The sequence below is a fragment of the Loxodonta africana genome, chromosome 3 (assembly GCF_030014295.1).
Source record: "Loxodonta africana isolate mLoxAfr1 chromosome 3, mLoxAfr1.hap2, whole genome shotgun sequence".
Lineage (NCBI taxonomy): Eukaryota > Metazoa > Chordata > Mammalia > Proboscidea > Elephantidae > Loxodonta > Loxodonta africana.
This window is the reverse complement of record NC_087344.1, coordinates 68913506-68930195: the sequence shown is the minus strand read 5'-3', so window position 1 is coordinate 68930195 and position 16690 is coordinate 68913506. Positions and strand designations below refer to the sequence as shown.

General features: G+C 49.8%; 1 protein-coding gene across 1 annotated transcript; it reads left to right on the top strand.

Moving 5' to 3' along the window:
* Positions 1 to 91: 91 nt before the first annotated feature.
* Positions 92 to 15756, top strand: A3GALT2 (alpha 1,3-galactosyltransferase 2). Its single transcript, XM_010595185.3, has 5 exons — positions 92 to 2643; positions 11969 to 12052; positions 12262 to 12351; positions 12653 to 12790; positions 15069 to 15756. Exons 1-5 carry the CDS (start codon positions 2621 to 2623, stop codon positions 15754 to 15756), a joined length of 1023 nt encoding a protein of 340 aa, XP_010593487.1. The 5' UTR covers positions 92 to 2620.
* Positions 15757 to 16690: the final 934 nt, after the last annotated feature.

The window sequence follows — 16690 nt, the reverse complement described above, 5'->3', positions numbered from 1 at the left end:
CCAGCAGGACTCCAGTCACAGAGGGGTGGGTCCCAGGGTTGGGGAGGGGCGAAGCGCCTGTGTATCCTCCACACTTGGCTGAGGCTGTGCCATCTGAGGGCGCTCCTAGCCCCAGTTCACAAGGGTAAGCAGAAATCACCTCTACTGGTTGCATAGCCGTCCCATGGCATGCCCCTCAGCTCTGAGCCGCCCTACCCACTGTCCCCCTTGGAGGAAGACATGACTGTTGGGCCAGCAGCATCTGGCACATCTGGAGCTGGCCTCTGACTCTCCCACAGCCCAGCAGGGGCCCTTGGTTGGAACTACCTAGTGTCCAGAATAGCCCCGGGAAGGCTTTGTGTCACTCAGCACTTTTGATCTATTTCTGGAGCGTGAATTAGAAATACAGTCACCACTCTCAAGGAGGGGGAACCCAATCCTTGAACAGAGGAGTGGAGGGAGCATTCCAGACCGAGGCATCACACGCCAAGGCGTGAAAGTGAACGTGGCAGTGCAGCTGAGTGGAGCGTGAGCTGGCTGGGTTAGATGAGGTGTGTGCCCTAGCAGTAGCTCCCATGGTGACCATGTGCCTCTTGTGAACCAAGCCTGGGACTAGAAAGGAGGCGTATCCTGCTAGTGTAGTTTTTAAGCTACCCTGCAGCTATCATTAAAAAAAAAAAAAACCGTTGCCATGGAGCCCATTGCAACTTATAGTGACCCCACAGGACACGGCAGAACTGCTCCATAGGGTTTCCAATGCTGTAATCTTTACAGACACAGACTGCCACATCTTTCTCCCACAGAGCACTGGTGGGTTTGAACTGCCCTATCACAACTCAATGCTGTTGAGTTGATTCCGACTCATATCGACCCTGTAGGACAGAGCAGAACTGCCCCATAGGGTTTCCAAGGAGCAGCTGGTGGATTCTCACTGCCAACCACTTGGTTAGCAGCCAAGCTCTTAACTGTTGCGCCATCAGGGCTCTGTGCTATCACAGGGGAGGGAAAAAGAGGCGGCTACTTGGCCTCACCGCCCTTCTCCTTCTCTAGGTTATGCCCATTAACCTAGAATGCCCAATAAAGTTTTTCCTTGAGATGTTTCCTCCTGTTAAAAATGCGGAACATGAGGCCCAGGCCCCAATCTATGGAATCAGAATCTCTAAAGGTGGGGCTTTGGGAGATTAAGCGTGCTACTTCTGAAAAACTAATACCCACATCTTGATAACTCCTGTCTGGAAAGCCTGTTAAAATGTAACTTATGTGGAGGAGGGAAAATAGCAGGAGTGTGGAAGCCAGGCTGGAGAGTCCAGAGTGCAGGAGGTTAAGGAATGGCAGCTGCAGAAGAAGGGGTGAGGGACCCTGAGCTGAGGGAGAAGGGGGAGGACACAGGGAACCCTGGGGTGAAGTGCCTGCGTGGAAACTGAGCCCTGAGGACCCCAAGCAAGGGAGACCCGTGCGCTGCCTTTCATCTCCCTAGGGTGAGGAATGCACGCGGTGAGCCTCTGCTCACCTGTGTGACTGGGCAAGTCTCTTCATCTGGACCTCGATTTCCCCTTCATGAGAATACCAATGTGGGGCGAGGGAGTAACCAAAGCCAGGCCTTATTTGAGTTTGTATGCATGTGGCCAGGGGAAGGGAGCCAAAACTACTCCTAAATAGGAAAAGGTGAATTTGAGGGGATTGACTTAGATAAATATTGGTCTTACTTACTTTAGATATACAGCCCCAACCTATTGCCAGGGTGCTTCCTTAAATATATTTTATATTTGCTCCTGTTGTTTACCCTATACACAGAATTTCTCAAACCTTTATTGGTCACGACCCAGAGTTGAAAAAAATATTTTCCAAATTTTTCATATGCACTTGTATAACTGAAATGAAAATTTCATGAAACAATACCCACCTCAATCCACTCTGGTATTTTCTTTTCAATTTTCATCCACTTCACACTTTAAAAATCTTGGTCACAATCCACTACACGAATTTCACAGCCCTCTAATGGGTCACAACTCAGACTTCTAAAAACACCGTCAGGTGTAAACTTTACAAAGCTGTTCTGTACCCATTATCTTATCTGGGCTTCTCACTGCCCTGGGTGACTGGTGTATGCGCCCCATTTTACTGAGGAGGTAAAGAGTTCGAAGAGGTAAACTGAATTGTCCAAGGTCACACGCTAGCAACCAGCGCCCTTGAAAGCTGGCTGAGGTTCTGCAAAACAAGCTTTTCCCAGGTGACAAACACCAAGACCTGACCTCTGGCCATTCCCAGGAACCGGAAGACACCCAGGAGGGGCTCAAGGTCCCCTAGGAAGGAAGAGGAATAAGGGAAGAGGAGTCAGTACAAAATAGCTCAGAAGCTCTGGCCAACCAAAGTTGGCTTTATGCAGATCCACTGTCTTTAAGGGATTGGCCCCAAGGGGGCTCCCCAACCCTCATCCCTACCCCAGGCCAGCTTCCTGGATCAGGCCCTGCCCAGATCAGGTCTCTCCCCTGAGCAGTCCATCCCTACTTACCACTGTGGGTGTGGTTCCTGAGGCTGAGGAGCTGGAGCTGCTTTCTCCCAGTCACCGGGAACAGGTCATTTCCTCCCTGGAATCTGAGCTAAGGGGGCTCCTGGCAGCCTGTCCTACCAGCTTCTCAACATGGCTTGCAAGGAGGGACTCCGGTGAGTGGGGACACTGTCAACAGGTGGGGGAGGAGGGGACAGGGACAACTAACACAAGAAAAGTCCAGTCTGGTGGCGAAAACAGTCATGGGGGAGGCTCCAAAGCTCGTTCCTTGAGTACCGGCTGAGCCACAGGTCATGGGAGAAGGTGACTCTAGTATGGACATCACTCAAGGGGTAGTGAGACGGTCCATGGGCATGGGCAGTTGGGTGAGAGGATACTGTGCCCCAGGAAATCCTGTAGCCAGTGAAGAGCTGGGTAACTCCTCTTACTTCCCTGAACTCCGAATCCCCTTGCTGAGCCAGGGAACGAAAGCCTAGGGTGCATTCCTCATTTCCCATGGGTGCCCTTTCTATTGCCACTGCGAGTGACTGTCCAAGACTGAAAACTTGTTCCCACAACAAATGGCTGATCTTTACCCTTCTTGAAAGCAAGGAGAGTGGGGAGCAGTGTATTGTACGGGGCTTGAGAGACCACCTTCTGCAAGTGGTGGGCAGTGGGGTGGAGAGGGTTCCTTTTAAAATACCTGACCAAGGAATATGGAGTGGATAGATCAGGGAGGGCTCTCCATGGACTAGGGGCTCCCAGGCTGGTGCATGGGAGGGGGCAGGCATGGCTGGTGTGTCCCTACCCCAGACCCAGGTCTCGGCACCCTCCCAGACCTGACAGTTTGAGCTCCCCTGGGCCACCTAGGGCCAGCTCTGCCTGGCTGCCCTGGCAGAGGCCCAGTGCCCAAGATAAGCATCAGCTTGCTCTGCCCTGGATGGGAGGGGGCTGGCTAAGAGGGTTGGGACAGCAGCGACTGAGGGCAGAGAGAGCCTGAGGCCTGCTCCAGCCTCTTCCTCTCCCTCCAGCTCAGGCGGTACCTACCGCCGTACACTCCTGGAGCAATCTTGCCACCTGGGAGTACCGGGTCTGGCCAGGCTTCCAGGAGCTGGAGACACCCAGCTGTAGTCAGCCCTCCAGGAACTCAGCTTCGAGCTGAAGTCCAAGTGAGGAGAGGAAGCGGGGCCCCCAGAGAGCTCAGCAGCCTAAGGCCTTGGCAAAGGCTGCTTGCGGGGGGGCGGGGGGGGAGGGGACATTGATGGGCCAGAAAAGGGAGGTGCCTTGGAAGAGCCAAGCCTATGAGGAGTGATAATAACAGCAGGCTGGCGACCCTTGTGAGATGACCCTCAGGGGTGCTTCAAGGCCAGGTCATAAGGAGTCCCAAATGCCATGCTACACACTCCGGTTTGGGAGTCAGACAGACCTGGGTCCAAATTTCAGTACCAACCCTTACCGCTGTGTGACCCTAAGAAAGTACCTTTCTGAGCCTCAGTTCCGCATAAGGTAGAGATAATCACAGCATCTACATCAAGGGATTGTGGCCAGATTTAACTGATACCGGCACGTAATACACTTGGCAGAGTGGTTCAGTACATATCTGTGATTATTAATAAAGATTGTAAACAATCTCAAAGGAACTTGTGTTTTAAGCAAAGGAGTAATACCACTTGGGAAAGAGGATGAAGACAAGGAGCCCATTCATTGCCTCATTCATTTACTGAACAAGTAATTATTAATATCACCAACTATGAGGCAGCCTTGGAATCTGGCACTAAAAATACAAGGTCTAGTAAAACAGGAAGCGCACAGCCTAGTGAAGAAGACAGTCACATAGCATAGTTGGTAAGTGCCATAACAGAGGTCTGGACATGGTGGAAAGGTGCATATTGTGGAGAGAACAGTGGAAGGTGAGGAAACCGTCCCCAAGGAGGAAGCTGGGTGTTAAAAAACAAGTAGGAGCTTGCTAGGTAGATGACAGGAAAAGAGCCATCTGGGGGTGGAGAGTAGGGCAGCTTTGGGCACTAGGAAGGAGGTAGAAGTAACAGAACTTCGTTGGGGAGGGTGAAAGGGCCCCATCTGAGTAATTGGGACCAGTGTCTGAGAACACGGAAGAGATCAGGGAAAATGCAAAGTGCAGCCTGCAGACCACTGAGTCTGAGGCCTCTGTGGTACACCCAGGTGGACACAGCTGTCCAGGAGACACATGGATACCTGAGTCCAGTGCTCAGTGAGGGGGCTGGGCTGGAGACAGACTTAGGTAGGAGTCAGTGGTAGAGAGAAGCCAAGTGGTAAAAGAAGACACCCAGAGAACTGTAACTGAGATCTAAATGACAGAGATCCAGGCAAAGGTGAACAAGAAGGCCGGGTGCAGGGGAGCAGTGGACAAGTGTGTGTGAATGGAATGGAGAAGAGGAAGATATTGCAGAGGTCAGCTAGTGCCCAGGGTGTGAATTTTATTAAAAAGCAGTGAGAAGTCTCTGGAAGAGAGGGGGGAGGCATGTTCTATTTTGTTTTTCAGAAGATCATTCTAGAGAGTGGATTGTAGGAGGGCAAGAGTAGAACCAGGGAGGTGAGTTAGTGGGAGCTAAGGTACCCAGGTGAGAGGCAGGGTGTCCAGAGTGGGATGAGTGGACGAAGGCAAGTGGGTGGATGTGGGTATGTCTGTGAAGGAACGTCCACAGGCTTTGCTGAGGGGCTGGATGTGGGCAGTGAGGGAAAGGGGGGAATCGAAGAAGACTCCTAGGCCTCCAGTTTGAGAAATGGGGCAGGTAATCATGATGTCATATACCAGGATGGAGAAGGTCTGAGGGAGCAGCAGGTTTCAGAGGAAAATCAAGAGTACATTTTGGCCATCTAAGTTTGAGATAAACCAAAAACCCTGGTGGCATAGTGGTTAAGAGCCATGGCTGCTAACAAAAAGGTAGGCAGTTCGGATCCACCAGGCGCTCCTTGGAAACCCTTTGGGGCAGTTCTAATCTGCCCTATAGGGTCACTATGAGTTGGAATTGACTTGATCGCAACCGGTTTGGTGTTTTTAAGTTTGAGATGCTCCTGAGACATCCAAATGGAGAGGTCACATGGCACCATGTCTGCAGGTGCCCTCTCACTGTATCCCATGAGGCCCAGATTAGTACCACCAGAGCCTCCAAGCAATGACTGCACCCCATTTTTAGGGGATACTATAGAAGTATATCAAGCTAAAAAGTTGAAGTCCCCCCCGCCAATTCCTCCCATCTGAGCCCAGCATTAACAGCCTGGTGTGTCTCCTTCTAAATCCATGCTGTTCAGTATGGTAGCCGCCAACTCCAAACCAATCACTTGAAACAGGGCTAGTTACAATGGAGATATGCTGTAAGTGTAAAATACACACTAGATTTTGAAGATTTACTATAAATCAAGAATGTAAAATATCTCATTAATAATTTTTATAGTGACTACATGTTGAAATGATATTTTGGATATATTAGTTAAATATTCTCATTAATTTCACCTGTTTCTTTTCACCTCTTTTACTGTGGCTACTATAAAATTTTAAATTACACATGTGGCTCACATTGTATTTCTTTTGGATGATGCTGTTCTAGATCTCCTCCTACACATTTATGAAAGAACAGAGATATACATGTCTGTACCTACACAGGTGCATCGGTATAAGGGCTTCCCCCGCTCCATATAGTTCTGTTACTTCCTTTTCCATGTGGCTTAGTTTCCTAGTGCTGATGTAACAGAAACACCACAAATAGGTGGCTTTAAAAAAATGTACTTCCTCACAGTTCAGGAGGCTAGAGTCCAAATGCAGGGCGTGGATCCAGGGGAAGGCTCTCTCCTTGGCTCTGGGGAAGATCCTTGTCTCTTTCAGCATCTGTAGCCCCATTCCTCAGCTCTTTGGTGATCCCCATATGGCACCACCCCCTCTCCACCCCCATTTGTTGCTTACTTCTGTATCTAATCTGCTCTTTTTTAACTCAGGAAAGTGAGTTATATAGCCTAATCAGAAGTGGTTAGGTTTAAGACACGCCCTCCACTGATACGGTCCCTTAATGTAACAATGAAAATCCTATTTCCAAATAAGACCATATCCACAGGTATAGAGGCTAGGGTCGGAGTGGAGTCTGTATCTATGGATATAACCTTATTTGGAGATAGGGTGGCTGACACTAATGGTTAAGCTCTCGACTACAGGTAGTCCTGACTTACGACACATTCAAGTTATGACAAACCACAAACCACACTTACAATGGTCTGGTTTTCTTCTTTTTTTTTTTTTCACATCTTCTCATTAGTAATATTTACAACATGTAATGTGGGAGTGCACACTTTGCTGATGTAATCATTCTCAGATGTTCACTACCAGAGGTTCAAAGATCAAATTTATAAAGATACTGATAATAAAAGGCAATAAAAATGAAAACTGAAAAAAAAAAGTCAGAACTGAGTTAGGACAGAGTCATTGGAACAGAATCTCAACGTAAGTCAAGGATTAACTGTACTAACTGAAAGGTTGGTTGTTTGAGCCTACCCAGAGGTGCCTCAGAAGAAAAGCCTGGCAATCTTCTTCTGAAAGATCACAGCCTTGAAAACCCTATGGAGCACAGTTCTACTCTGCCACACATGGAGCCATGAGTCAGAATGACTTGACAGCAACTAGTCTTTTTTTTTGGCGGGGGGGGGGGGGTGGCAGGATTTCAACACTTATTTTGAGGGAACACAATTCAATCTGTAACACCATGCGATAAAATAACCTACCTCATTTTTGTAGTGACCACGTTAATTTTCATTGCATGCATATGCATAATTCATTCATCCAATTCCCTACTGATGGCCACTGAGGTGGAAATCCATTTGCTTTTTCCAAACAACGCCACAGACCACCATTGTCCTGGCTACTGCGCAGTCTCAATTCCTGGAGGTGGGAAAGCTGAGTCAGAGGGTGTGAGTGCTTAAAATGCTGAGAGTTAAGAGACCAGATTCCGAAGGCTTCTTAAGGCAGGGCTAAGGGTTTTTTTTTGTTTTTTTTTTTTAAGGGGTATGGATTTTATCTTGCAGTTCCTAGGAACAAATTGTTTTTCTCTTAAGTTGCTAACTCTTTGGATTTTTCCTTCATTAAGAAAGCAAATAAGCATATGATAGAGGTTGTTGTTGTACGCTGTTGAATCAATTCTGACACATAGCAACCCTACATGAAAGAGTAGAACTGCCACACGGTGTTTCCTAAGCTGTAATCTTCATTTTATAGGTAATTAGGGGTGGAGGAGGGGGAAACAAAAGAAAGGGGGAAGAAAAAAACCCTACTACAATCTCACAGCTCCAACACAACCTCTTAAATTTTTCCTTTTCATCTTATTTTCTGGTGCATGCTTTTATTTTTACTAAATTGTAATCCTAGTGCTCATCAATTTTGGATCCTGCCTTTTCCATTTAACACTCCTTCATAAGCATTCTTCCATGGTTTTGCAGAGCCTTCATAATAACTTGATTTAGCCAACCCCTTCCACTGGACACCAGGGCCCTTTTCAGTTCCGTCTTATCCTCAGATGATGCCTCTCCCTGTGACTTCAAGCCTCCTTTCTCCATAGATGCCATCCAGTCAGCACTGAACCGCACTCCGGTCTCCCTTATGTGAAAGAAAACAAATACCTCCGTCAATCCCAACCCCTCGCTCCCCTGCGGTTACCATCTCTCATTCCTCCTTACAGCCAAACTTCTAAAAAGGATTGCCTGCACCGCCTGCTTCCACTTCCGCATCTCCCATCATCCCCCCGCCCACTGAGAAGTTGACTTTGCCCTTAGTCTCTTCCTAGTCCCACCATTCCCTGGGTGTCCTGGGCCCTGGGTTCTTTCCCCACTGTGCTTTCTCCCTTGAGCCCACCTACTCCCATGATACCTGTACCCTCCTGGTAAATCCAGAACCCTCTCTTGAGCCTGCCAGCCCAGACACTCAGGCATCTCCTCCTCTCCCAGCCCCCAGCCCTGGCCCTCTAATCAATGACCAATCTTGCCCATTCCACCTCCTTGGTAGTCCTTTGTTATCTGCTCCTCCCCACTGCCAATACCCTGGTTCATGCCCCCATTAGCTCCTGTGGGCTGGCAACTGGCCTCTAATTGGTCTTCCTACCTCCAACCATGCCCTCCTCCTACCCTACCATGTCCAGTCTCACCAGTTGAGCTGCAGCACCTCTTTCAGATAAAAATATGACCATGTCATTCTCTGATGGGAAGACCTTTCACAGCTCCCCATGGCCCTCAAGATAAAGTCCAAATTCCTTAGCCTAGAATTTAAATCCTGGGTTATCTGGCCCTGGCTTGCTTCTGTAGCCTTAACTCTCACCACGTTATCTGCACATTGCTGTTTCCTTTTCACAGACCTCCTTCCTGCCACTGCCTTCTTTGCCTGGCTAATTTCCAATTGTTCAGGTCCTAGTTTAGAGGTCACCCCCTCCAGGAAGCTTTCCTGACATCCTCCTCATCTGTCAAGGCTCGGTGCCATCCTCTGATTTGCCCTCATACCATCTTGTATTTACACTAATCACAGCAGTCATGCTGTGTTTTATTCACCTGTTTTCTGCCTGTCATCTGACTCACCCTCTACTCTCCACTCCCCCCATCTTCATGACCCTATTTCCTGAAGACAGGGTCTGTATCTCATTCATCTCTAAACCCCTGCCCTAGCATAGAGCTTGACACTGAGCTTGTGCCCGGCAAGTATATGTTGAATGCACAAATGGACAGAAACTGACAGCTTTTTTGATGCATAAACATTTCCATACTGAAGTTTATCTCCTTTGAACAGATTCCCAGAAGTTGGGGTTATTGGATCAAAGGCGATGAATATTGAAAGCTTTCAATTACTATAGCTAAGTTGCTTTCCAAAAAGGCTATAGCAATTTACACTCCCACTAGCAAGCACAAGAGTGCCTGTCTCACTGTATTCTCGCAGCTTGGTTATTTTCATTTATTTGAAAAAAAAAAAAAAAAGTACTCATTTTATAGGCAAAACATACCACCTTGCTCTCATTTGCATGTTTTTGATTACTAGTGATGGTGAACGGTTTTCCATGTTTATCTACACACATATGGATTTGTAAATGTATTTTTTCTTTGAGGACTCACCTGTCCGTGCTATGTGAAAGTTGTTAAGGCAGGTTGGTTTTTTATGAGATGACTCTGGTGGCCATGTAGGGGGTGACTGGCAGGAGCGAGGGAGCTGCTTCAATGGTCCTGATAAGAGATAAGCCATCAGCACAGTGGAGCCAAAGGGAAGAAGAAGAGGGGCAGCGAGGGGTGAGACCAAGAAGGCCAAGTCAACACAAGCCAGGAATGACAGCAGGAGCTGGGGGAGGTCAGGGTGAGGGTGCGCCCAGGCTTCTGGCTTGGCCAATCAAATAGGTGGAGGTGCCACGAGTTGAGATGGCACACATGCTGATACACACAAACAGACACACAACTGCAAGACTATTCTCAGCGCTATTTACTAGACACACTTCCCAAGGAATGGTTAAAGGAGGTGGAGGCGAGGTAGCAGAAAAGGCAGGGCAAGGAGGGTTTGATGCAAGCAGGCTTCTGAAGAAGACTGGGGCAGCCAGATTTTGGAAGGGAGTAAAGTTGGGAGGTTGGCCAGGGGATGATGAAGGTCTGTTCAAGAAGAATGGAAATCATCATCATCACCAACAACAGCTACCATGCACTGAGCTATTACCATGTGTGTGGCCTTGTTCTAAGCGCTTAGCTTGTCTTAACTTGACAAAGCTTGAAGACGGTGTCTTAGTTTCCTAGTGCTGCTGCAACAGAAATACCACAAGAGGGTAGCTTGAACAAACAGAAATTTATTTTCTCACATTTTGGGAGGCTAGAAGTCCAAATTCAAGTCCCTGGCTCTAGGGGAAGGCTTTCTCTGTTGGCTCTATGGAAAGGTCCTTGTCTCTTTTCAGCTTCTATTCCTTGGTGATCATGGTGATCTTCACATGGCATGGCATCTACCTTCCCCCATCTCTGCTTGCTTCTCTGTCCTAATCTGCTCTTTTTATATTTCTAAGGTTATTGGCTTACAACACAGCCTACATTAATATGGCTTCTTACCAGTACAAAGAAAACCCATTCCCAAATGGGATTACAGCCACAGGTATAGGGATTGGGATTTATAATACATATTTTGGGTGGATACAATTCTTATTATCCCCATTTAATAGATGAGGGGATTGAAGCACAAAGAGGTCCATAACCTTGCCCATGTCAGAAAGCTAAGAAGTGATGGACTTGGGCTTCAAACCCAGGGATCTGGTTCTGGTGTCCATGTTCATCACCATGAAGCTTCCAGGCTCTCTAGAGGCAACGGCACACCATGGGGAGTGGGGAGGGCAAGGCAAGTTCCCAGGAGGAGCTCGTTCTTAACATTCTGGGTCCTTTTGGAAAACCGTCAACCATGGACCAATCCCAAAGTCGGCCTCCTCAGAGCCGGGAATGGGGCCACTGAGCTCTGAACTCGCCCAACCTGGTTACTGGCGCCACCACAGACAGGTGGGCACTGACCACATTCAGCCCCCAAGGCAGCCCAGCAACTCAGCTCTGAGTCCCAAACAGCTCTCAACTCCAGCCACCAAGCCAAACGCTGCCTGAATCCTCTCTTGGCCTCTCCTGCTGTCCAAGGTCGGTTCCACCCTCTACCCAGGCTAAGCACCCCAACTCTTACTGTTACAGCCCCCGAGCCTGCCCTAGGTCATTCCCTGCAGTGGCGCTGGGAAAAGCAAAGGATTAGAAAGCCAAATACCCATCAGAATGGGCCTGGATAGGTAAATTACCTCGCTAGCTCCAATCAACTGCATATTAACCCACTGCCGTGGAGTCGATTCCAACTCTTAGAGACCCTATAGGACAGAGCAGAACTGCCACATAGGGTTTCCAAAGAGCGGCTAGTGAATTCGAACTGTCGAACTTTTTGGTTAGCAGCCGTAGCTCACCATAGCTCTTAACCACTGCATCACCAGGGCTCCCAACTGCATAATAAAAAAAAAAAAAAAAAAACAGACCCGTTGCCATCTAGTCGATTCCGACTCATAGCGACCCTATAGGTTTAGGAAGCTCTTTAAGCTCTTTAGGTGCTGAGATGAAATAACCTTGAACACACAATGCTCAGTGAAAACCACAAGGTGCAGAACAGCATGTCTACCGTGCTACCATCTGTGTGTGTGGGGAGAGGGGAGAAAAAGGAAGATACAGTGTGTGTGTGCATGCGTACTTGCTGCTATATGTATATTTGCCTGTATGTACACAGACTGTCTCTGGAAGGACACACAAGAAACTGGTAACATTAGCTGCCTCCATGCAGAGGAACTGGGTAGCAGGGAACAGGAGAGACTTTTGTTCCTCTGAATGTCTGTACCATGTGAATAGAGTATATTCTTATTGAAAAAAGCAAATAAAAGGAAACTTTAAAATTACATAAATAATAATACGTTGTGTGTATGTGTATAAATGAGTTGCTGATGGCACCCCTCCCCCCAGGGCCTGGAAGAGAATCTTCTGGCAGCTGATCTTACTTGCACTTGGCTTCCTAGGCCTGCTCCTGTATTGGATCCCTGTAGTCAGGTACAATGCCCTCCTCAGCACTCAAGGGAGGACCACCAGGATGAGGGTTGAGACCCTAGAGATCCACTTGCTAAATGCCTCCTTGAGCGATGGCGGGTGATGGCCATTTCAGCCTGGGGCAATGGTCCTTGTGGGCTCTCCCTTCTTGTAAGGAGCAAAGCAAGAGGTCTTCTGAGGCAGGCTGGCTCACTGCGGGCCCTACCCCACAGGTACCTGGAAGTCTTCATCCCCATGGGTGTCTGCCCTTCAGCCAGAATGCCGCTGCTGAGTGACAACTTCACGGGTTTCCTGCGCCCCTGGTAAGGAGCTGTCACCCCTCTTCCCTCCCAGAATGCCCACCTACCTGCAGAGCTCTGCCCCAGCGTCTCACGTCTCCCACCCTGGCATAGCCACACAGCCCACTAACCCCAGGGGCCCCTCAGGCCACACATCTCCCAGCCCTGTGCCTGTCTGTGTCAGTTCTGTGAAGGGGCTGCTCAGGGCAGGGACTGGGTGTGATTCCTCTGTGGGTCCCCAGGGCCCAGTACCAGGGAGGTAGCAGTGGGCATACACCAAGTGGGCAGATGGATGGACCTGTCTCCCCACCCCTACCCCGGCCAGGGCCCGGCCTGAAGTCCTGACCTGCACCTCCTGGGGGGCCCCCATTATTTGGGATGGCACCTTTGACCCAGATGTGGCCCAGCAAAAAGTTAGACAACAAAACCTCACCATTGGGCTGACTGTCTTTGCTGTAGGCAGGTAAGGCCTTTGGGAGGGCAGAGGGTGCTGTCCAGGCAGGGTGCGGGGTGGGGGTATTCATGGGATGAAAGGGTGGGATGGCAGCACCCTGTTCCCCTGTGCCATGAGATCTCAAGGCGAAGGCAAAGACAGCATCCCTTGTCCCAGACTCCCAGGGTGAGGGCAACACCATTCTCCACCACCCCCTGGACACCAACACTATCAAGCCCACTTAGCACAAGCAGCTGAGGATTCAGAACCATGTCCTAGAAGTAAGCTGCCTAGGGGCTGGAGCTGGTCTATCTGGAGCCATTGGTGGATTTGCATTGAGAAAATAAGTCTTTCAGGTGAGAGTGATGAGAGGGGAAAGTAAGTGGGCAAACAGAAGGGATGGCCTGGCTGCAGTGAGTGCCCATTGGAGGTCAGTGGCTCAGGGACAGGTGCACAGTAAATAGAGGGTACTTCATCTCTGATGAAGGGCGAGGGGCTGGGGAGCTGTGGGGTTCTGCTAGGGACTGGGGAACCCAAGCTGGGTAAAGAGGTAAGTGAAGAGCAGAAGGGTGATGAATACTGAGAAAGTGGTAGGGTCGCAGATCAGAGGACTCAGTGAGGTAGGAATGTGAAAGGGGTATCAGAGTAAGTGAGATGGAAGAATGGGGGTGCTCACAGATTGGGATGGGTGAGGGTACAATTTTGGAGGAAGAACAGATGCTGATGATGGCCAAGTTAAGGGAGTGGCCATGGGAGGAGGTGGCCGTGAAGAGTGGAGAACACAAATCTCTGTAGGAGTGAACAAGGAGCTGAATGGCCAGCAAAATGGGAGGGCCTCCAAGTGTGAGAAGTAACTGGGAATGGTAGGTGGAGAAAAAATAGTGGAGGCACTGACCTCCCCATTCTGGATGGGAGGGAGTGTCCAAGCTGGGTATCCACCTTCCAGAAGGGCCCCTGGGAATCAAGGGGGCAAACAAGACCAAAAGCTAGCCTATCAACCTAGTGGGCAGAACTGCTGGGTCACATGGGGGCCTTGGCCTCTCCTGGGGCCTTGGTGCCCTGACTTCTCTCACGAATGCTGAAGCGTGCTTCCTGCACCAACCCTAACCACCAGAGTTTCAGAGCCCAGAAGTTTCAGAGACCTGAAGTCTAGGAGACCAAGTTTCAAGGTTTTGTAAATCCATACCCTGGGATTCTGAGGCTCCCAAGGTCTTTGATTCCAGCTTCCCACACCTCCATGAGGAAGAGAGCAAGTACAGGTAAAGGAGGAAACCCTGGTGGCGCAGTGGTTAAAAGCTACAGCTGCTAACTAAAAAGTTGGTAGTTTGAATCCACCAGGTGCTCCTTGGAAACTCTATGGGGCAGTTCTATTCTGTCCTACAGGGTTGCTGAGTTGGAATCAACTCGAGAGCAACGGGACGGGTCTGACATGTAAAGGAACAGGCTCAGATTTGAAGGTGGCAGGATTTGAAACTGAGTTTAAATCCTGGTGCTACCACTTATTAACTGAGTATACTTGTGCAAGTTACTATAGCTCTTTATGTCTCCGTTTCCTCATTTGAAAAATGGAAGTAAAAATAGATTGTGAGGGTAATGTACAAAGACTAGAACAGCGTCTGACATATGATACGTTTAAAAAATATTAGGCATTATTACTCTTATTTTAAAACTCTAAAAAATTCTGTTAATACAAAGTTTCCAGTATCGTAAGTGTTCTGGTAATCCATGTAAGGAATTACCCCAAACTTAATGATTTAAAACAATTTATTACTGTATCTTATGATTTTGTGGGCCAGGAATTCTGTCAAGGCCCAGCAGGAAGGGCTCCTCTCTGCTACAAGACACCTAGGTCTCAAATGGAATTACTACAACTATTGAAGATCTCGATCTCCACACAGCCTCTCTGCATGGCTAGCTTGGGCTTCCTCATGGCATGGCAGCACCACAGTTCTGGGATAGTTTAGAGCTCTAAAGAGGCACAGGTGATGTTGCCACTTCTCCTAGGAGCTGGCATAGTGTCACTTCCTTGGTACTCTATTGATCAAAACAGTCACAGGAAAGCCCATATTCAAGGGAGAGGCCATGGACCCCCATCTCTCCAGGACAGGAGTGGAAATTTGCAGCTAGTATTAATCCTCCAAGCCCAAATTCAAAGGTTCGATTCTGGAGTTCCAGGGGCTAAGGTGGCAGGATTACAAGGATTGGATTCCTGGCAAAGGACTAGAGCCACGAATTTGGGGAGGGGAACAAGGGGAGTAAGGCTGAGCGGGGAGGCGCCTTCAGGCTGACTTTGGTACCCCTCCCGCAGGTATCTGGAGAAGTACCTGGCGCGCTTTCTGGAGACAGCTGAGCAGCATTTCATGGTGGGTCAGCGCGTGGTGTACTACGTCTTTACCGAGCGCCCGGCCGCCGTGCCACACATGGCGCTAGGTCAGGGCCGCCGGCTGCGTGTGGAGTACGTAGCCCGCGAACGGCGCTGGCAAGACGTGTCAATGGAGCGCATGCGCACGCTGCACGAGGCGCTGGGCGGGCGGCTGGGCCGCGAGGCGCACTTCGTGATCTGCATGGACGTGGACCAGCACTTCAGTGGCGCCTTTGGGCCTGAGGTGCTGGCCGAGTCGGTGGCGCAGCTGCACGCCTGGCACTACCACTGGCCACGGTGGCTGCTGCCCTTTGAGCGCGACGCGCGCTCGGCCGCTGCGCTGGGGCCTGGCGAGGGCGACTTCTACTACCACGCGGCGGTGTTTGGGGGCAGCGTGGCGGCGGTGCGCAAGCTGACTGCGCACTGCGCACAGGCCATGCTGCGGGACCGCGCGCGCGGCGTGGAGGCGCGCTGGCACGACGAGAGCCACCTCAACAAGTTCTTCTGGCTGCACAAGCCCGCGAAGGTGCTGTCGCCCGAGTTCTGCTGGAGCCCGGAAATCGGCTCGCGGGCCGAGATCCGCCGCCCGCGCCTGCTCTGGGCGCCCAAGGAGTACGCCGTGGTGCGCGACTAGGGAGCAGAGCCGGGACCTGACCTCAACGCGGTGTCTGGCCTCTTTCTCTCTGGGACTCATCCAACCGTGGCCAACCCTTGCCAACTAGGGCTTGTTTGACACCTGGTCGGTGTGGCACGGGAGTAACAGGAAAGGGAGACCCAGAAGCCCATAGGGGGCACCTAAGAAAGTAGCGTGGCACTTTGGGAGGTGGAGGGTGAGAGATACTGGATGAAGAGCGCCCTACCCCTTTCCATGCTAGGAGGGGGCAGGGAGACAGAGGTCCTGGTCTCTGGGAGCTTCTAACTTGGAGAGGAAGATCCATTTCCCCCACTGTCAACAAAAACAGCGACAGTGCCTCGGGCTAGTATCCTTCAGACCTTTCACTTCTGATCTTGCTGAATTCATCCAAGGCTTCCTGAAGGAATGTTTTAGCCACATTTTTTGGATAAGAAGACTGAGGCGCAAAGAGGGAACATTACTGCCTAAGGACACAGAGGCTCTAACTATGACTTAGTCTGTGATGTCAGCCCTGGGGAGCCAGGACTGGCACCTCAGGCCAAATAGAGCTTCCTTTGGGCGTGAGCTACAGAATCGGAAGTGGCACGGAGTCATGGCCTTGCCCTTTTACCTCCATTGCACATAAGCATAAGAAGTTAGTACTGTATTTAATATTATAAGGTCATATCATTCTGTTAACATGTATGTAAGGTTGCCCGTGAGTCAGAGCTGACACAACAACAAAATAAAATAATGTATTCCAATATTGTCCTTATGGCCTTTTCTCCTAGAGGCTCAAAGCCCACAAAATTGACATTTTCTGGCCTCGGGGCTGGTAGGGCTAAGTTTGGCCACACTCTGGGAGATAAGTTTTCTCCCCCCCGTGGCTGCTGTCTAGACTGTTCACCCACAATGTGGAAAAACACAGACTAGGAACGGGAGCATGAAGCCCTCT